Here is a 20,793-nt window from a genome sequence, read left to right as displayed (position 1 = left end):
TAGGCCCCACAGCCATCTTTAACTGTGCCTCTTCACCCCAAATCTCTGTGCTGATGCATGGGGCAGAATGAGGAAAGGTTGTGTAAGGTTGTATCGCATCCTCTGCTATAGGCTACCAGCAGTGGGGCCAGCTACTGTACCTTGTCCGTGACTGTTGCAATCCTTTGCGAATTATGTAAACAGTTTCTCAGAAGCAGAGAAATGAATCTGGTTGCTGGGATGGGAAGGAAGGACAGCACCACTACTAGAGCTGGATGCTGTTACATTAACCTCGCAGGATAATGCGTGGATAAACAACACTGTAAAAGAACACTGGACTATCATCCTCCCCCATGACCAGGCAGTTAATCTGAGTCCTGTGAAGCTGTAACATCTATGGCATCACAGACTCATTGGTGCCAGATCCTGTGCACTCTGTTAAATGACTACATTGTATTTTTGCCACCAAAAATGAGAAGTGCACCTACCACCTTACAGCAGGACACAAGTGACTCTGTTAAGAGCCAGGCAGTTGTACAGAAAACTGATAAGATCAAACTGTTAAATGATGGCACCTGCCAGTTCTGTACTGGTTATCTTCACATCCTAAAGAACATCAACAGGAAGTACTGCTACCCACTGCCCCAAATTGACAGAACACCACACTAAACCACAGGCCCCATTTGGTTTAACTTTCTGGTGATCTGTTGTTGTTGTTCTATGTCGGGTAGTGTTTGACCACCAGACTGCAACTCTAATGTAAGGAGGCATCTGCAGGAGACACTCAGCTACACGCAGTGTTTTACATAGTGAGATGGTCTTGTGTATCGCCACCAGGATTTGAAACACATGGTGTGAACTGGAGAATACGCCTGCTCTTCATGCCTGTTGTTTCAGTTTCAGTTTCAAGATTTAACAGTGTGTTTAAAGAACGTTCCATCTTAAAAGTTTAGTGATGAATTTGTCTAAAATGACCATTGCCTCCTAGTTGAATACTTGGAATAACTGTACTCATGTATCATACAAAATATGTGTAAACAACTGTTGCCTAAGATGAGTGATAATGCACACTTAATCACAACAGGTATGACCACAGATCTCACCACAGGTCATCAAAATCATTTTTCAAACTATTTTAATTGTAGATGAAAGTAGTTTTAATGTAAATTGACTAATATTATTCATCGATTTTTTTGTTTGTTTGGTCGATTGCACTCACTTCACTGAACTGTGAAGTGAGTGGGGCCGAGGAGAACGACCTGAAGATTACCAGCAATAAGTGTGAATTATAGAAAAAGAAAATGCAAACCAGAAAACCGAGACAACAAGACAGGTAAATATGATACTGCTTTGTTGTGGCTTTAGTGTGTAAAAGGAGGAATTTATAGTGTGAGTCTTCACAGATAGGCTGCCCAAAATGTAGGTCTACATGTCATACATCGCCCACGCTGTCAGAGGCTACAATTTAGGTGGTTTCCCACTCTAGTTTCACTTAAACGCTTGTTTTATCAATGAATCTGTACCTTTTTAAATTATGCAAGGATGCTATGTTAGCTGTGCTGCTTTAATTAATAATGATGGGAAATTGATTTATCATTGTGCTTCCAAAACATCAAATAATTCTAGTTTTCTTCAATATTCTTCCGTTTTCTTTAACAGTTTTAGTCCTGGCTGATATAAAGATGAAACTGTCTGGAGATCATTATCAATGGAGACAATATCACCCTCAAATCTTAAATGGATGTACAGGTGTTGTACTACAGTGGTGATTTGTGGTTATTTAGTCTGTAATAATAAATGTCGCCAGTAGGTGGCGACAGTGCCACACGACAAGATTCACAATGGTGCAGAGGACCAGAGGAATTATGTGTTTTACAAACCCATTTGAGATAAAGTTAGTAAAGAAATGGCTATAAATTGGCATCCTGCATTATGAAGTTCTCCATTATGAAATGTTTAAGCCTTTTCGGCCACGGAAGCCTGTAGCTGCTTACCATCCTGCTCTGGTATCGATTTGTAGGGCTGTTTGTAGTTTTTATGTCGTCTGTCCGGTTTCACTTAATTTCAGTTGGACGTCGAGAAATTCCCGGAACTACAAATAAAGTGCCCTACTTGGACTTTACATCACTTTTGGTAACTCATTTATTCCAGTGTCGATGTTATTGAAAGCAAATGCCGCGTATAATGTTGCTTTTTTCGGGTGAAGAGTTTGGTTACGAGGGCTAGCTAACGCAAAGTTTGTGTTGTTTCTGAAACTTAGCTAGACGTGACTGACGTGAGTGTGTCGACATGTTTTCATGTTTCTGGATGACTGAGTTCCCCCCTTTGCTCATTTCATCCGTCTGCTCAGCTTATTTGCATTTGCTTTGTGACAGCTAACAGGTTTTATCCATTGTGTTATGAGTTTTTTTCTGAGCTCTGTCTCGTCAAGCTGTTAAAATGTGACTTCTACTCAGGGATGGCCACCGCGCCAGACTCTTCACTTCATATGAGATCGACTGATCTTATCAAAAAAGAGGCCCTGGATTACGGAGGATTTGGAGAAGTTTACCTGTGCTACCATGCGACCCTCGGCCAGGTGGTGTTGAAGACTATGTATACAGGCCCTCTTCGCAATGAGTGAGTTGTTTGTGTCTCTGTTACTGTAAGGACTGTGCCGGGTATTCCCCTACGATTAAATACTAACTTAAATCATGTGTCGAGCAGGACACTTCAGGCAGACTCTCCACACAGCTCGGTGATGTTTTCACTGTTGCAGGAAAGAATTTACACTATCGTTGTAAGCTTATAATTGATATTATAACAACATATCTAGCCACTCCTAATGCACTGCTTTCTATAAAGAGAACAGTCTGTTCATCAGAAATGCGGATGTGGGTCCAACATCCGTTTTTCAGACATGACCCATACTCAACTTTTCTGCAATATTTAGATTTACATCATTTCCTACAAAAAGTACATCCATATTTTTATTGCTGCCTTGATATGGCCATTTGATTTCACATTCACATGTCCCATGTGTCCTGCAAGGGATGCACCAATCCACGTGCTATGGATACCTGCAGATACTGACCACTGATCCAGCACAAGTGCTCTTTATTCCCTACATTTTAAATCTGTACTGCACTGCATGAAACTCATTTTAGTAATACTGTATGTACAGTAACATTAGGGCAGGGATTTCTGTGGCACTAACAACTGAGTTTACAGGCAGCCTTGTCTGAAAAACTGTAACAGAGAGCGCAAACACAACATTTTATGACATTTTTTTAAAAAAGTTGTATTTGATGTGGATCAGTCACATCATGACTGACACCTGATCTGCTCAAACAATGGCTCAAACCGATTCAGTGTATTTTATCTGTGCATCCGTATGTCTTGCCTTGACTCAACATGATGCTCACTTTATCACTTGTACTATACCATGTCTGGCTTTCATTTTATTTACTATACTTTCCAGGGATAGTAAAAGGTCGCTGCTGGAGGAGGGGAACATTATGGCAAGCCTGAACCATGAGCGTGTGGTCAAGTTGCTGGGTGTGATTATGGAGGATAGAGACTGCTCCTTAGTCTTGGAACTCATCCCCAGGGGCAACCTGTTTGCCATGCTTGAGCAGGTCAGTAGGTTTAATATCTAATCACACTGAAAAGGGAAAGATTAATGAATGTCCATCTTCTACTTTTCATACTGTACACAGTTTGCAGCTTTAAATAACTCACATTAGGGTACTTTTCATATGAAGTGAACGATTAATACTATTTTTCTCGGTTCTTAGGTCTCTGTGCCAATGTCCATCAAAGGCAGAATAATCTTGGAGATTTTGGAAGGGATGGTGTACCTTACAGACAAACACGTCATACACAAGGACCTCAAGCCAGAAAACATTCTAGTGGACAAGGATTTTCACATCAAGGTATATTGCACTCTGTGACCCACGAAATCGCATATACTATCATGATAATCTAAGCATGTTTTCCCTGTGCTTTCTAGATTGCAGACCTCGGCCTGGCCACCTGCCACACATGGAGCAAACTCACAAAGGAGGAGTCTCGCAGGAAGAGTCGTATGGGCAGAACAGCCGGGGCGAGAGGTGCAGGGACACTGAGCTACATGGCTCCTGAGCACCTGGAGAGTATACATACAGCCTCCACTGAGAAGTCTGACGTCTACAGCTTTGCAATTGTGGTTTGGGTCATCCTCACAGGCGAAGAGCCATATCCAAGTGAGTTGGGATGCCAAAACCTGCTGAACAAGACATATTGTATTGATTTATCAGATTGACCATGAAATAATGTAGCAGCGTCTGGATTATTGTCATATTGCCACATTCATAACCGTTAACTAAATGGCTTAAATTTTGGTAAAAGGCATGCAGGCATCCAAAGTAAGTATCTTTTTACGTCCAGATGCCAGGAGTGAAGACCATATCAGCCAGTGTGTCCGTAATGGTGAAAGACCAGCAGAGAACCTTATTCCAGAGAACACTCCTACAGAGATAACTGACCTAATGAAGAGATGCTGGGATGGCAGTCCACAGAAAAGGCCGACATTTAAAGGTATGCTTTGTGTGTGTGTGTGTGTGTGTGTGTGTGTGTGTGTGTGTGTGTATTATAAGGAATAAAGTATGTGGTCCAGTGTGTATCAGTGGAACATGATATTGTCCAGTAATGCAAAACAGGTATGTGAGAGCTAATGGAACCAAACATTTTATTTAATCTCTGTTAGTTACTCCACAGCTAATCTGCATCCTGAAAATGAGTATTACAGCACTGTCATAACAAGCTTAATTATTGCTGTTATTGAATGAAAGCTTAAAATATTGAAATGTATTTTTTATAAATTAGAAAATGCAAGCTGCTTCTGTAATAATATCTGTTTTTGAAAATGTACAGTAAAAAATTTAGGGATTTTATTATCAGTATCTCTGCCATAATCTCAAGGTTCTGGACGTTTTCTGAGCTTATTTGATGAATATGTGGTTCTTTAATTCCATAAAAGATTTTTACAACAGTGTATTGTTTTTGCTCTCAGTTGTTCTGTAGTTAGTTGTCAATATGCAGGACAAGCACATACAAATGTTCTTGTTTTTCTTTCCTTCAGTCTATGACGCAAATTGTCTTCTCACTCTTCTTCCCCCCCCCCCCTCCCTTTTTTTTTTGCAGAGGGCTATGACTTATTTCTTCCTTTCTACATGGAAAAGCTTGAACCATATGTAGAGACAGACTTACGTCTTCTGAGGGTAAATATATTTGCTCTAGGAGTTGATGTTATAATCTTGTCTTGTATGCACAGTGAAGACACTAAGTTATAGATTTTGAAGTGAAATTGAAGCAAGACAAACAGCGATTCTAAGGACATTATATCATGAATCTACATGTCATTTTTACGCAGGACTCATATGAAGGCCCAGAAGAATTTGTTGAGAAGATGAAGTCTTTATCAATGACCCGTGAATGTATTTCGGCAGGTGAGCATGGTTGGTAATCTTGATGTCCTGGAAATACACTCTCTAATGTCCACCTTTTGCTGCATGCTATTACATTAAATGTTGTAAATGCTCTGAAAGCTTGAGAAATTGTTGGATTGAGTAGCTCTATTGTATCAACTTCTTTTCTCACCTTCCAGACTGCCCAGCTCCTTTGATGAGTTCAGACAGAAATGTATCTGTGCCAGTTGAAGCTAGTATTGAGGACCTGCATTGCATCCAATGCCACCCACCTATGGAGTCAGTGGAGCCCGAGATTCAGACAGACGCAAAGGTAGCCAGCAGCCCTCCAGCTGTTGAGGAGAAACTAGATCGGGAGTTGAAGTACCACATCTACGGCAGCTATAACAATGAGAACCAGCCTGACCCTGCCAACAGCTTCCATCAGAACAATAACTTCCTGCCAAACCACTTCAGCATTTCAGATAATACTGTTAGGCAACCAGAACAAGACAGACCCTCTTCTGTTTCCTCTGTCCATTCCTGGACAAAAGCTGAAGCAGTGCAGCCAACCAGCCAGGAAGAGACTTGGTATCGCCCTACTGCTGGTCTCTATGAATCCATGTCCTCCTCCACACCCACTGCATCCCACTTACCTATGTCTGCCAGCACCCCTTCTCTATCCCACTTTAACCAGCAACATCCATATTCCCACTATGACCGCCAACAGTCCTGGCCAGTTTATCCAGTGTCTGATACAGGTGCCCCTGATATCACTCCTGGACGTCTCTTTACCCCTTCCAAGGGTGCCTCGCTACAAGATCCAGGTACATACAAACATGTTTGATGAAGCATTCCTTCAGCAATCTCTGACTTGTTAACAGCTGCTTCTGTCACCTTTGACTGGCATGTGCTGGAATGGCTATTTATATGTGTTTGTTTGTTTGTTTTTTGTTCCAGCATCTCTTTACATTAAGAATGCCAGGGGCATCCAGATTGGCAACAACAACACGCTGAGTATCCTAGGTTACGAGTCTTCCCATAGTTCATTATCTTCAGCTGCTAGCAGCTCAGCTAACTCTCCAATCAAAGAAGCCATTCAGAAATATGGTAAACTATAACAGTTAAATATTGATTTATATCAATGAATAGATTTTTTATTTTGTCTGACCAACAGTCCTAAAACCAAAGATATTCAGTTTGCTATCATATATAATGAAGAGAAGCATAAAATACTTAAATTTGAGAAGCTGAAATCAGAAAATGTTGTGTATTTTTGCTTGAAAAAATCACTAAAACAATTATTTGAATATCAAAACAGTGTTTAATTAATTTTCTGTCTATCAACTCAAATCAAACAAATTAATCCACTAGTCATTTCAGCTCTACCAGTCATTCATAAGCAGTAATACATACAGCAGGCTTACTGTATCATGCAATACGGGGGCCAGGTGAGAGCCACAACAAGTTTCAAATAGTTAAACAATAATTTCTAGTTCAACAATTAATGTTAAACTTCAACCAATCTCACATTAGAGTTGATTTTGTCGCCCATTTATTGCTCACTTACTAGATTTACCTTCACCATTTCATTTAGAGGACCATGCCGTGACTGAAGAGCACCTGGATCTGCTGAGGGACAACATCGGGAACAAATGGAAGCGTTGTGCACGGAGCCTGGGTCTGACCAGTGTGGAAATAGAGACCATTGAGCATGACTACTACCTTGATGGCCTACCAGAGATGGTGCACCAGATGCTGGAGCGCTGGAAAATGAAGGAGGGAAGTATTGGCTGTACAATTGGGAAGCTGTGTCGAGCTCTGGAAGGCAAAATAAAGGTAGATGTCATCCAGAAAATATTGGACAACTGCGGTTGTTCCTCCTTGATCTGATAAACTTGGTTCACTTGGCAGATTTCCCACATTCCCTCCAAATGACTTTCTGATTATGATGGCCACATCTCCAAACTATAATGTATTTAAGGGGTTAGTTAAACCAAATCACTCAAAAACAGCCATGCAGATAGTGTTGATTTTATGTGCTGAGGTTTTGAGATATCGTCTTTATACTGCCCCCAAATACATTAGAGGTAAATGAAATTTCATTTGTGCTGCCTAAGGCACTGGAAGATGTCATTTATAACTTGCTGTTTTCATAGAGACATTCTCTTTTAATGCCTTCTATGTGTGACAGTTCAATTGCATTTTCAAATTACTGCATCATTTTCTTCTGCCAAACTTATCTATATGAGCAGTAGAGTTGAAAGTTTCAAGTTGAACTGACCAGTTTCAGAGCAAGTTTTTCTTGTTACAGAAATGACAAAATCATTGTTTATTTTCTAATTTACTATAAAGTGATAATGACCTAAATAATTAGTTTTTCTTATCCATCTGCCAGTGGATATGAAGAGTCAAAATGAGAATTATAAACAAGTAATCTTTTTAACACACTGTCAAACGTGCTTTCAGAAATTGTACTTTGTGATGACATTATGTAAAAGCCATTGAGTTTGTACACAGTTACTGTAGCTGTAGCAAAATAATGAAGTCATATTCAGGGGCAATCAAATGGTGTACGCTAAACATTTATTCCAGCTAAAAACAAACTTCAATCACAGAACAAGTAAGGTCTGTAAGGTCAATGAACCCCAGAGAAGCTGAAAACATTATGAGTTATAGGTGAAAAAAATAAATGCAGATTGTATAAAAACCATAATGGAATATTCAAAAATAATGTACATTATTGTCGTCATCTGTGTGTCCATTAGGGGTCAGTATACAATGTGTTCATAAGTTAGTTTAACTCCTAACTCCTTTTGAATCTAAGACCTACCATAGATTATGTGTTCCAAAGAATGTTATTTCCCCAAATTACGTGTGTATGAACTATTAATTAGCTACGGTGTGTGGATTTCCTGCAATGATATCAGATTATTGTTACATTTATTAGTCATTTTACTGTACTGTGTCAAGTGTTTTGGATTACAAGAAATATTTCTTGCAATCCAAAGATTGTATGTAAAGATTGAATGTTGATGGTTTCATGTCTTGATCTTTTTCATACAGTGTGACTTTGTATACCAGTTCTCACAGTGTTGATGTAGTTCACGCTGCACAATAGCAGACTGACATGTAGTGTTACCAAAAACCCTCCATTGAACTATTCTCACTCCACAGGCCTTACAAAAGCCAGATCCACTGCAGAACCATTATGACATTCAGAATAAACTGTTTACAAATGTTCCTAAAATTCCAAAGTGAATGTGTATTTCATGTATTTTATAGATTGCACCACACAACCTGTTATTGTTTCTAGTTTAGTATTTCCTTCAGATTGCATTTGTTATCCCCTGCAACTAGTTAGTAAATATCAATGTACTGTATGCTTAAAAACATGAAGACAATTGCAGGGCTGTCGCTTCTATACTAAATTTCAACTAGATCCAGACTGTAGCCGTATTCTCTGTATGTAGTGCGTTCACAGTGGAAAAGTGTCAAAATAAACTATACAAAAAGGTCAGTGGGCATACTTAAAAGTGCTTTGAGTGTGTTGGAGTGTTTAAAGGCAACTGAGAAGCTGCTCACTGCTGGAAAAAATTAAAACAAATTGTGGATGGTGGTAAAACAGCTTTGTGAACACCCCAGAAAACAAAACGACACCATATAAAACCTATAAAATCATTGGACAGTTAGATACATGACAGATACACATACAAGTTAAACTTCACAAATACACGTTTGTTTGTGAAGTTTAAGTTTGGTGATTTATTTTTTTACTAACTGCAAAAACAGTATATTGAGACAATTAGTATTTAGTATAGTATTGTATACAATTAGTATGGAATTAGGACATTGCATATGTCACTCAAAAGCACATTGCCCTTCATAGCGACTTAATGAAGCCATGAAATTGGGCCAGAAACAAATTGATCCACAAATTCAGCACCCAGTAAAAACACCAAATCTGAACCTGAGTCTTGTTTTTATAAATGATTGCAATAGAGTCAGATACACTGTGTATAGTTTCAACCTAATTTTTGTCTCTATTAAATTGTAACACTAAAATCACAATCTGGACTGTAGAAAACTGCATATAATAACTAAGACTATAGTCTGAATACTTTTTTTACATAGTATATAGGGATAATTATTCCCAAGTGTAAAAGTTAAACCACAGTTTGTTTGTCCAGATAGTCAACCTTAACTCCTCCAAATACACCTAACAGAAAAATTTTCACTTTAATGGTTGTCATTGAAAAGACTGTTTGAAATCACATTTTAATGGACCCTTTAATGGATTACAGATGTGATGATAGTATCTTCACAAGTCCTGAGAAAAGAACATTTGTGCCTTACATGTTTTTACAAATCAAACAGCCACTGCTGTTGCTTTTTTACCTGGTGTGTTTAATAATCCCTTCACTAATCACAAGAAAATGAATCCTCCCATGTTATGAATGATTAATGATAAGGTCCTGGGATACCAATGTGGACAGACATGCCTGTTTCTTAACTGTAATTACATCCATTTTCTTACAGATTTAAGGATGCTGCTAAAATGGCACCCTGTTGCTCCATAGATAAAATCTAATTAAGTACTTTTGTTAATCAAAAGCTGTACAACTCGTGACATTAAACCTACAACAAAAAAAGTAATTAAGTAATGAAAAAATTGGAAAAACAACAATATTTTAATTAGATTAGATGAAATAGTGGCAGACTAATGAGATCAGCTGCTGCAATGGTAACAATTCATGCCTGTCATGTTGATTTTACACATGGATTTACGCACAATAACAAATAGTTAATTACAGACAACATGACATTTATCTACAGCTGCATCATTTACTGTAGGTTATCTTTTGCTTCATTTGTCTCTTTTCCCTCTCTTCCAGTTGATAAACTTATGTGTATAGTTTAGTATTACTAGGCAATCAAGTAAATAAATATTCTATTTTTACTGTACACATAATAAAGAATGACTTTAAGTTCTTATAATACAGCTATATATAGACACAATTGTGCAGTACTATAACAATGGTGTTACACAGGAGTGTTGTGTTCTACATCATCTGTATATAGATAATTGATCAAGCACCATAAACTATATACCTGCAGTTAAGTGTAAACAATACTTGGTCTGGCATAGTAAAGGAAGTGAAACACCTTTAGAAATGAGTGTCTGTTCTCATAAGACGCACTGGTATGTTACTGGAATAATTAGCAAAAAGAGAATCATCATTTAGGCCTGACCATGAAAATCACCAAATATACTACAATGCTATACCCATTTCATAATAAATTCATGATCCAGGAAAAACCTGAAAGATTTAACTCAAAATACTACAATACATACAGTACATTAATAAATGTAACCCTAATGTAGTGATAAGTCATCAGTGACTCTCATACTTTGTTCCCTGCCAGAACGAATCCCTGAGGTTGAACTCAGGTTTTACTAAGATAATGTTAACAGCAAATTACTTCTAAAAATAATATCAAGCACCTCGTAAGGTCCACAAGTATTTGCACAGAGGTGACAGTGCAGAATGTCAGCTTTAATTTGAGGGTTCTGTTAGCCATACTGGATTAATAGTTGAAACATAATATAATAGACATACGTGAATCATGGTTTTGAAGTAGTTACCGTTAAAATGGGCAATGTCTGGACATCGGCTGACATCAGATGGCTGGAACCGTCTCTGATACATGTACAAACACATTATTCAGAATTTAAGATTTATTAAACTTAGGCTGCAGAACTTAAAAATGTAGCAAGGGGTCTGAAAACTTTCAGACAGTATCTGAACTCAGAGCTTAAGTCTGCCACTGAAGCCCCAAACCTATCCATCTCAAACCATGTACCCCTGTTACAAAGTTTTTGACGTTTCAAAGATCCATTAAGTGCAAATATAACAAAGGCAACATAAAAAGGTTGCAATTTTTCCTATGGCAACATAGGAATGTGTGATAACTCTTTCAAAAATGTACCCAGAGAATTCAAATTAAAGCTGTCTGCATTTAACTTCAAAGCCTCAAAACCTAAAAGGTAACCAGCTGAAGTAATGCACAGTGGGCAAAAAAAGTAAGTTATGTTATGGCTGCTGCCCAAACACTGAGGGAGCATATGTTACATTCCTGAAGAAGATTTCCTGAAAATATGAATTAAATAATTTCACATCTTATAAGAACATAACCTGCAAAATATGCCCAGAGAGATTCTGTAAACATTATAAATTGAGAGAAAAATATCAAGGCCAAGCTACTTTTGCGTGCCCTGGAACCATCTCTAAATTAATATGGAAGTTGTCTATTTCTGAGGTCCTTTTTGCACACATGGTGGCCAGCAGAGACTTCTTGTGGCACACATTTTGAAGCTTTTGCTTATTTATTTGAGGAACTGCAACATCTTGATCCTTGGATGAGTCTCCATTGGCAGCAGGGTTAGAGACACTGCACATTTGAGGGTAGTGTCTAAAGCATTCAAAGGCATCCTTGCACTTCTCACAGCTGTGATCCTTTAATGCCACTATAGGAGGTTGAGCAGAGGAGTTGGATGAAGGGAATTCGTTGGTCTCTTTGTGGACTGTGCGAAGTCTAACCCTGATCGTTGGCTTGGAGCAGCACTTTACTGGGCCCTGGGAGCAGAGGCAGCCCTTCAGACAGGCGTGGCATAGAGTACCCAGGTCCCTGCGCATTACCCTGCGGAAGTTCGGCCTTAGCATTAGGTAGATAATTGGGTTGTAAATGGTGGAGGACTTGGCAAACATGGCTGGCATGGCGAATGCCAGAGGAGGGATGTTCTCAATGCGTCCAAAGGCAGCCCACATGGACACCACAGCATATGGACTCCACGCCGCAAAGAAACCAATGCAGACAGCAACACTTAGCTTGCAGGAAAAAGAGCACAGAAGAGAAATTTGTAATTGATAGGGTTTTGAAAATTCACACTTTTCAATAACTGACCAGCTTTTGGTGCTTTACACTGAACAGTATATTTCAAGGAAAGTCTGGTGTTATTTTATATATTTCTTACTGTTAACAAATCCCATGAAAAGACAAAAACTACCAATAGTTAGCCTGTGTCTCAATATTTTATGACACCCCCAGCCTGTCAGTGGCTCTCAGCCTCAACCCCATTTGTTTCTATTGAAAAAATAAATCTTTAAAAACAGATCATGAATATATATGTTTTAAAATAAATTTTTTAAAAAGATCTTGGGATTGTGTTTTTTAGCAAACATACCTCAAACAGGAATAAACAGCCCCCTCGTTGGGGACTGCTGTCAGCTGCAGATTTGGTGCCCTTGTTAATATTTACAACACCAGAAGAGTCTCTGTGGGGTTGTTAAAAAATAAACTACAGTGCCCATGTTCATTGTAATGAAGGAGCATGTCAACCAGTGCAACAATGTGGCTCATTTATGTAGTTTTTAATAGTTTTTGTGGACAGTGGAGCTCTATGGCAAAAAAATAAGATATATCAGGTTTTTGCTACACAGACAATACTTTCTGATTGGATCAATCAATTGATTGTTTTGGTCTTCTTGTGGGATTTAGTGACAATAAATTACTGAATACCATCATACTTATCCTTTAAAAGCATGAGATAGAATCCAAACTGGAGTGACGGACTGAATTCGTACATCTATCTTAACATCTCTAAAGATTTATTGACCAATATCATTCAGATGCCACATGGGCAGAAAGGCATTTTGGTGAGCCTTTTTTTTGTGACTCAGAGGTGTTCTTATGAAGATGGATATATGATAATGACAATTTATCAGCAGAGGCAGCAGTAGCTTCTCATCCATCACAGTACAACCAGAGCCAATTCCTGCTAATGAGAAGCTGCATCACTGGAGGATCTATTGAGGTCACTGCCAATTTCTTCAACAAATAGGGGAGTTAGAAACTCTCCAGAGGACTCTTCTCTCTAAGGAAGCGCTTTTGATATACACCACCACCACCACATACATTATCTATATAACCATGCTGTGTGAATTTGGTTCTCACCGATTGGCACGTCTGTCTTTCTTTTCTTTTTTTTTAAAGATAGGTCATGTACTGGATGTTTGAAGGTAAGAGGATTTGTATCAATAATCACAAGTGTGAACAAATGACTGTAGCTCTGAGTTAAGTCTCAGGATTGGTATTATTTTTGTCTGTGGGTGTGTATATCCTGCATGTAAAGAGTGCAAGTGGATTATTAATACACTTGGGGTGTGATTATATGGAGACACAGTAATGATGAGGGCGAGCATGTAACGGTGAAAAGATACTTTTTTTGAATGTCTTAGCAAAAACTATGAATCTTAAAGTCCCAGCATATTGAATTAAACTCATCATAGCATGATGGAAGTAATGTGCTTTTATTAATGTGTTTCCTCTTACCTTGACAATAATTGCCTGGATGCTGCTCATGTGTGTCTGTCTCGATGCATGCCTCTCCATAGTCTTGCGGGATGCATGCACTGTGAGAAGAATTCCTGTGTAGGATGCTATGATAACACAGCATGGAAGGATGTAGCAGAAGATGAACAGTGCCACAGTGTAGGAGCGTGCTGTGGTGTGCTGATTGGACAGGCGCCAGTCAATGCAACAGGCTGTTCCATAAGGCTCTGGCCCGTATTCCCCCCAGTGGGCCAGCGGGGAGCAGGCAAACAACAGGGCATAGACCCAAGCACAGACAATGAGCAGACGGCCATGAATAGAATTAAACCTGTTTCCTGTAAATATGGAAAAATATTTAATTATCAGTGCAGTTCCTTACTTATAAATTCTCTGCAAAATTATTGTTTTTTGATTTGCTGACATATTGTAATGATACAATAAACTAGATTATGGAAGTCTTTAGGTTACTTGAATAATCTTGGTTCTGTGAGTAAAGTGTCTCACTGTGGGAATGTGCCCCTATGCATATTCTCAGAAGCACTTACTCCATTACGCACTGAGTAGCTGGCTGAGACCCTCTGCCTATTTACAAGGCAGATGTAAGGGTTGAATGATTCCCCTTAACTCCAAACAAAGTTGGGGTAATCAAGGTAAGGAAACCCATACAGCAGACTGCGAGACCACTCCTGTGCAAGGGCATTTAGTCCCAACACATCTCGATTATGTAAGCAGAAACTGAGAAGTTCCCCCTTCTCCCTTAAGGGGACCACCACTGGATAACAAATCTAGGAATATGTGTCTCAGTCACACACAAGAGATGTGTATCACTTCACAGTATCTGTGTGCCACCTTGTGTAACTGATGGAAGCGCAACCCTTCTTGATGGCTTATATGGGCCTTCATGGCCGTATTGTCTATCCTCACCAGTACATGATGTCATTAGTCACGAAAGAAAGTGTTTCAGCGTTGGTGTGTTTGAGACCCCATTCAGTCTTCTGTCCTTGACCGTATTAGCGTTAACAGCTCTCACAACCAAAGGTTATACATCTTCTCAGTTGACCTGTGATGACTGGGGTCATACAGAAGAGTGTATGTGGTCTAAATGACATAGCTGACAATTCTGGCTGGAGCTGGGTTATTTCCAATGACTTCATGGGCAGCATGCATGCCATTCATGCTTGTCTATACCTTAAAGCTCCAAGAAAGATGGTCCTTGAATGGGTGTCTTGCAGCAGAAATATGGATTCTCCCTCCAGGAGACAGAATCACATTTCTCGATTTTTCTCACCCACACTGAGTTGTGTTTCCTCAGTGGTGACATTGGTGAGAAAAGGGTCTTTTTTCGAGATACTGGCTTGACGCATCAGCTCACAAAGGAGGCTCTTCATTGTAAAATGGAAACCGTAGTCTCCAGGGTTTTCAAATACAGTCTGGCCATGTTCTAGTCAGAGGCATGTGGAGCAGGCCTGGTGTGTTTTTGGTCAGAGTTTTGTTCCTGCAGATAGAAAAATTAGTGCCAGAATCTCTTTTTTTCCATGGTGAGAGATGGCTTGGCAGTTGAATCTATTTACTGTAGGGGTGCTAAAGGAGCAGAGTGTAATTATCTAGATTGATAATTGTCAAGCTATGCCAGGTAAAGCATCACCAAGTCAGCCTGCAGCATTAGGTGAGCGATAAGGCCTCTGAGGCAAACAGAAGTGATTGAAAGGCAAGTTATATCAGCCTAATATACACAGACATCATGACTATTAGCCAAATTAGTGCCTCTGCAAATATGCAGGGGGTGAAACACCACTGTGAGACATATGCAAATAATGCAGTGAAAGAACATGTATTGACCATATTTCAAAGTCAGAACTACAGATTGATTAAGTGACTCAAGTTCTTACTTCACATTAGTTTTGTTAGGTAATGGCGTTTAAGGGCAACCAAATTAAAGCCTTTTGTGACACTGCCTGGGAAAACACAATTTCTTGAGGTCAAATAGAAGGCCCCGTTGCACTGCATTAACCAACATCACAAGTAATACTTATTGAGTGCAGCCCTTGGACTTGTCAGTCATCAAAGAAAGGCTAATGTGCAGCGCTTCATGGGGGGATTATCATTCCGTTTCCTTCCACAGATAAATCGACAATCAGCCACTTAGGGACGTGATTGTTAATCCTGTGTCATGTCATTGGGCAAAAATAGCTTCTTTGAAGACTTACCATAGAGTGGATAACATACTTTCACAAAGCACACCATGCTTAGCAGGGTTAGAGTGGTCAGACTGCAGATGCCAAACAACATGCCACAAAAAGCATATATGGAGCACACTGTTTTCCCATATAGCCACCTGTGTGGGAGGGCAAAGGGGTGTGAGAAAGAGAAGGAGAGTGCAGAGCAAGACAGAGAAAAAGGAAGATCAATGAGGCAGAGGGTGAGAAAGGGAAAAGGGGAGAATAGCATGAGCATGACACTCCATATCTGTGAACTCACAGGCAATCCTACTGCTAACCAATCATATAGTCAAATGAACCATGAAATATGAAGGAAGTCTGATATAAAAGCAATACCTATAAAAATCTTCTCTATAGCTCATATGTTTCACATGAAAGTATTACATTCTCTGGTGGTGACAACAACCACTTTGTCTGCATTTCTCCGCTTTGATACCCAAAGCTATGTGCCAGGTGTAGTACCTGTGGTAGAAACTTGAAGTTATCGCCATAGGGTAGAGTGACAGAGTCAGGCCCAAGTCACTAACAGCTAGGTTGATGATGAAGTACTCTGCAGGCTTGAGGAGGTGCTTTTTCTTGTAGGAGACATACAGCAATGTGCTATTGCCAAAAAGTGAACATACTCCTGCAGGAAAAACAGACCAAAAACACCTGGCTGTGAGTGAATGTTCATTGTGAGCCACAACAAAGCTGAGGTGCAAGTGTTAGAAAATGATTTCCAGCAGCTTTTTCAGCAAGAGGTATTCTTATAAATATAAATATCTAAATCTTTTCCTGGTGGACTTCAAACAAGCTACAAAGCAACAGGAGTACTGCAATTTGGTTTACAACTCATCTTGGTTTTCAGTTTTACTGTAAATAGACAATGTGCTTCAGTGTAATGATATAACTAAGGACCAAGTTGACATACTGAATCAACATTCTGAAGGACAAAATAGCAGCTTAGTCAATCTGGTAGCATGGATGCATTTGTCGTTCCTCTCCTGAAAGAATGGATATAAAATATAAGGTTTCCACAGGTTCATGTTAACACCTGTTTCCATGCTCTACACTGTCTTACTTCACATTAGCAATTTGTCACACACATCTCATTCATGAGAAATCCAATCTGAAATATGAGAATGGACAATGCGAACAAACTGTGGAACAACCTTCGCAACAAAGACTACTGAACAGTCATTTGTGGGCATGTGCGAATATTCTGACATAGGTTTAATCGGGAAGTAGAGTAACTTTTCAAATAGAACATTCAGTGCAGGCTGAAGCCTGGGCTTTTGACTTTCAGGGAGCATTTTTACATATGTTCACCTCAAGTTTTGGAACTTTGACAAGGTTTAACATTGACATCTGACATTATAACAGTATGTAAATGATGGAAAATCACAAAAAGCATGTTATGTCTCCTTTAACATACATATACAGAACAACAGCAGCCAAAATACACACCGTCATTGATATACAACTGCACTATGCTGAACACCCACTTAAAGCCACATCCTTATTATAATGTAGTCTCTCTACACAATAGGCAGTAATTAGGAAATAAACTAGTTTGAACATAAAATTACAATCTTTAAATTTCAAATCTTCAGAACATTCACAAAATAAATCTCATCCAAATGAAAAAAGATCTCATAATACAGCTGTATCTTTTTAGTTTCCTTCTAACAGTGTGTAAGACTACATTTAATGTAAGGATTCTCCAGTATGTTGTATGTATGTTGCCAAGATCAAAGACTGAGATGAAAGTTAACCTGGGTCGGATAATTTCCAGTACATGGCCCAGCCTTGGAATTCATTGTCAGAAAGCTCTTATGTTGTTGTGTAGGAGGCACAGATAATACATGAGCAACTGCACTGGCTGCCTCACTAGGTCTGTATCACAACTGTACATTAATCTGTGCCTGTCTCTGTGCAAAAATGGACTTATTCACACTTATACACACTGATGCATATATATATGGTAAATACAGACAGAGGCTATACATTCAGTATAAAGGTATTTTGGATAGGTGGACGTCAAATGCAAATAATTTAGTAACACAATCAGAGAGACAAAAGGAAACTCGCTCACAAGGCTTCACAGCATGCTATCTTGTATCATGCTGTTATTTATTTCAGCTGGAGCAGAACTAGTAGAAAGCTAATTGACAGTGTTATTAACTCTTTATCAGTCTGTTGAGGAACAAAAAAAAGAGGTCTGAATTGAAGTAGACTTTACTCACCAAAAACAGAGTAGACCACAGCCACCGTTATATCCAGTGGCACAGGTATGTTTGAATGGAACGCAATGTCTTCATCTAACAGCTTCATCTGGAAACAGTTAAGAGTTTTTTTATGAGCAAAATTAGGAATTGGTGTAAATGGTAATATAATAGGTTTTAATCTGTGTATTTAAAGCCACAACATGTAGGTTGTTGGCTGTGAGAGGACACTCATGTAATTGAATTTGCTGTGTGATTGTATTAACCTTTTCCACAGCCTTAGCTGAATGTGATGTACAAAAGACATTGACTGATACATCAACCTGCCTTTAAGCTACCCATGTGCTAACATCATCAACACTTTGTTTCCACATGTTTTCATTCTGCTTCAGCAGCTAAAGGCAGGTAGTGACTGACAGACATAGATCAATAGATGACATGAGGGATCAATAAGGTTTAATAATAGGTGACAGAGAAATGCACCTCAAACACATCCTAATGTGTTATTCCTGTGGTCAGCCGCATTACTGAAATTTTAGTACCCTGAATGGCAGAGGCATTTCAAATTCTGCAAATTATTATTGCCACCAAACCTAACAAGCACTATAAAAACATCCAGTATTCCCACATTCCTGACACATCATGCATTCATCCGTTAAACACAACTTAAACTTTCCAAACCAATGTCAACAACATGCAATGCAGTTCAGTGTGTGTATGCACACAGCTACTTCTCTTTTAGTTTGCTCTGTGTCAGTGTAGCAGACTCTATGACTTGTCTACTCAACCCTTTTCCATTTTCTGTATTTGTATGTATATATCTCTATGTGTATGCATGCTACTGCTCCTCCTCTTCTCTCTCTGTTCACCAGTTGCTCTTTTGGTTGTCTGTCTACACCCTCATCCTGATAAAATTCTGTGAGCATTGCTTTGATAGACACTTCCACTTTTAACATTCATTTCCTCATTTTAAAATAGATGGAACAAAGTAAAAGGATTCAGTGAAACTGTGCACATTATGAAAACTGCTCACCCCTCCTCTGAAGCCTCTACATTATCTGTCCTAATGTTTCATAGTCCTCAAATTCTATGCCGCACTGTAGGTTTGCTGTGAAGGTGAGAAATTATACTCGATATTTTATCCACTTGTCACAGTCCAGAGCGTTGTCTTAGAAGTTCTCAAACTGGCTGCTCAGGTGTAATTTTAGGTAATCGTTTTAAAAAAAATAAAAAAACACGACTCACTCTGTGCGTAAAGGCGCAAAACTCATCCAGACGCACTGTTACGCACTCTTTATAGTTCCAAGTGAACGCATGCATGTGGTAGGCTACACATCATTGTTTGGGAATAAAATATAATTGTTATAACACACGTAGAAAGCTAAAGAAAGCTATAGCTTTGTTCTGTGAGAGGCAATACGAGACAGCGGGTCAGATCAAACAGACGCGCGTCTCATCGCATCCTTCCACAAAAAAACAAAAACAACACCCTCCGATACCAACTTCTTCAGAGCTGATGCATAATAGGTGTGAGGCAGGGTGCAATAGAGCTCACAGCCTCAGCCAGGACTCTTATGATGAATGAACAGATTCTAAGTGATCACCAGAAAGTGAACCTAAAAGGATCGTGATTTTGCTCAAATCATTCGAGGTTGAACACAGTAAGCGAACATAACTGTACACACATTATTGATGTAAGCAAACCTTTTACAGTATCACGAAACATTCATAACTTGGAATCAGTGTTAGTCCAGTGTCCTGTCAATTATTTTGGGAGTAAGTTCTAATCGTACGTTTTGTATTAGCGTTATTGTGCCACGAATCGTGCCTTTAACAACTATCCAAAACTATCCTCTTATGATGTCTTATCACGAAAGAGTCGACAGACATTTAAAAGAAAAGAAAAACAATCACAGCACACAATCAGGGGAGCAGTGACCACCAAATGATCCAACTAATTCCTGTGCGTATTTGCGCAATTCCTCGTTAGGTGAACAGCATCCAATAACATCATATTACATACATACAGAAGCACGTGGTCTTATACGTTTTAACTAATGAGAAATAAAATGTCCTTACCTCGGCCAATAAGTACTGAATAACTTGAACCTGTGTCTCCTGATGTTATGCTTGATCCAATTAAGGTACCAGTAAGTTTCCAGAATTACTTTTCAACCTGTCCAGCACTGGAAATAGGTCGCGCTAAGTGAAGTCTCACAAATGTGCGTTCCTCTCACAGGAGCTGTCAGAGGGGCAGCGGCTGCAAGGCACCAGAGAGCGCATCACACTCCTATGTGTATTTAAGAAGCTGGAGGCTCCTCTACTGTGCCTGAGCTCTGATCAATTAATGACGTCAATTACAACTGAATTCACACGCTCTCATACACTCATGTAGGTTTTATTATTTTTGTTGAGTGTTTGATTTGAATATATAGCGGTGCAAACATCATGTCTAATAGATTAAAATGGCTCCGTAGGCTTACCTAAAAGCATGTTTATTTTGGGTTTCTTTATTCTTAAAAAAATAAAGCGTTTAGGCTATTGATCCTGGAGTGTGAGTGCTGCTTGATG

The 20,793-nt window shown here is 39.1% G+C and overlaps 2 protein-coding genes across 4 annotated transcripts; one reads left to right on the top strand and one right to left on the bottom strand.

The window, feature by feature from the left end:
* The first annotated feature begins 1,620 nt into the window (after nt 1-1,620).
* Nucleotides 1,621-8,655, top strand: ripk1l (receptor (TNFRSF)-interacting serine-threonine kinase 1, like). 3 transcript variants are annotated; one of them, XM_042428090.1, is made up of 12 exons: nt 1,621-1,873; nt 2,048-2,112; nt 2,436-2,598; nt 3,440-3,596; nt 3,756-3,893; nt 3,971-4,202; nt 4,387-4,536; nt 5,143-5,219; nt 5,372-5,447; nt 5,606-6,232; nt 6,366-6,515; nt 7,003-8,655. In XM_042428090.1, the coding sequence occupies exons 3-12, from the start codon at nt 2,438-2,440 to the stop codon at nt 7,296-7,298; spliced, it is 2,064 nt and encodes a 687-aa protein (XP_042284024.1). In that variant the 5' UTR covers nt 1,621-1,873; nt 2,048-2,112; nt 2,436-2,437; the 3' UTR covers nt 7,299-8,655. The 3 variants fall into 3 exon arrangements, with proteins under 3 accessions (XP_042284024.1, XP_042284023.1, XP_042284025.1); XM_042428089.1 differs by lacking the exon at nt 1,621-1,873 and having other exon boundaries at nt 1,974-2,112; XM_042428091.1 differs by lacking the exons at nt 1,621-1,873; nt 2,048-2,112 and adding an exon at nt 2,123-2,254.
* A 2,512-nt stretch (nt 8,656-11,167) lies between these two features.
* On the bottom strand, nt 11,168-20,367 carry opn7a (opsin 7, group member a). Its single transcript, XM_042429463.1, has 6 exons — nt 20,302-20,367; nt 18,244-18,331; nt 16,481-16,643; nt 16,007-16,134; nt 13,800-14,134; nt 11,168-12,295 (listed from the first exon to the last, which is right to left on the bottom strand). Exons 2-6 carry the CDS (start codon nt 18,329-18,331, stop codon nt 11,657-11,659), a joined length of 1,353 nt encoding a protein of 450 aa, XP_042285397.1. The 5' UTR covers nt 20,302-20,367; the 3' UTR covers nt 11,168-11,656.
* Nucleotides 20,368-20,793: the final 426 nt, after the last annotated feature.

Source organism: Thunnus maccoyii, chromosome 12, assembly GCF_910596095.1.
Source record: "Thunnus maccoyii chromosome 12, fThuMac1.1, whole genome shotgun sequence".
Taxonomy (NCBI): Eukaryota; Metazoa; Chordata; class Actinopteri; order Scombriformes; family Scombridae; genus Thunnus; species Thunnus maccoyii.
The sequence above is the reverse complement of the archived record's forward strand: the minus strand, read 5'-3'. Positions and strand labels throughout refer to the sequence as shown.

What these genes read in the sequence shown, in the direction of transcription:
- ripk1l (XM_042428090.1), top strand. Translation starts at nt 2,438, where the DNA reads ATGGCCACCGCGCCAGACTCTTCACTTCATATGAGATCGACTGATCTT. An exon ending in TGTTTGCCATGCTTGAGCAG is followed by an intron (nt 3,597 to 3,755) that starts GTCAGTAGGTTT and finishes CTCGGTTCTTAG; the next exon opens with GTCTCTGTGCCAATGTCCAT. An exon ending in CCGTGAATGTATTTCGGCAG is followed by an intron (nt 5,448 to 5,605) that starts GTGAGCATGGTT and finishes CTCACCTTCCAG; the next exon opens with ACTGCCCAGCTCCTTTGATG.
- opn7a (XM_042429463.1), bottom strand. Translation starts at nt 18,331, where the DNA reads ATGAAGCTGTTAGATGAAGACATTGCGTTCCATTCAAACATACCTGTG. An exon ending in TGTGGTCTACTCTGTTTTTG is followed by an intron (nt 16,644 to 18,243) that starts GTGAGTAAAGTC and finishes TTTTTCCTGCAG; the next exon opens with GAGTATGTTCACTTTTTGGC. An exon ending in AGTATGTTATCCACTCTATG is followed by an intron (nt 14,135 to 16,006) that starts GTAAGTCTTCAA and finishes CCATATTTACAG; the next exon opens with GAAACAGGTTTAATTCTATT.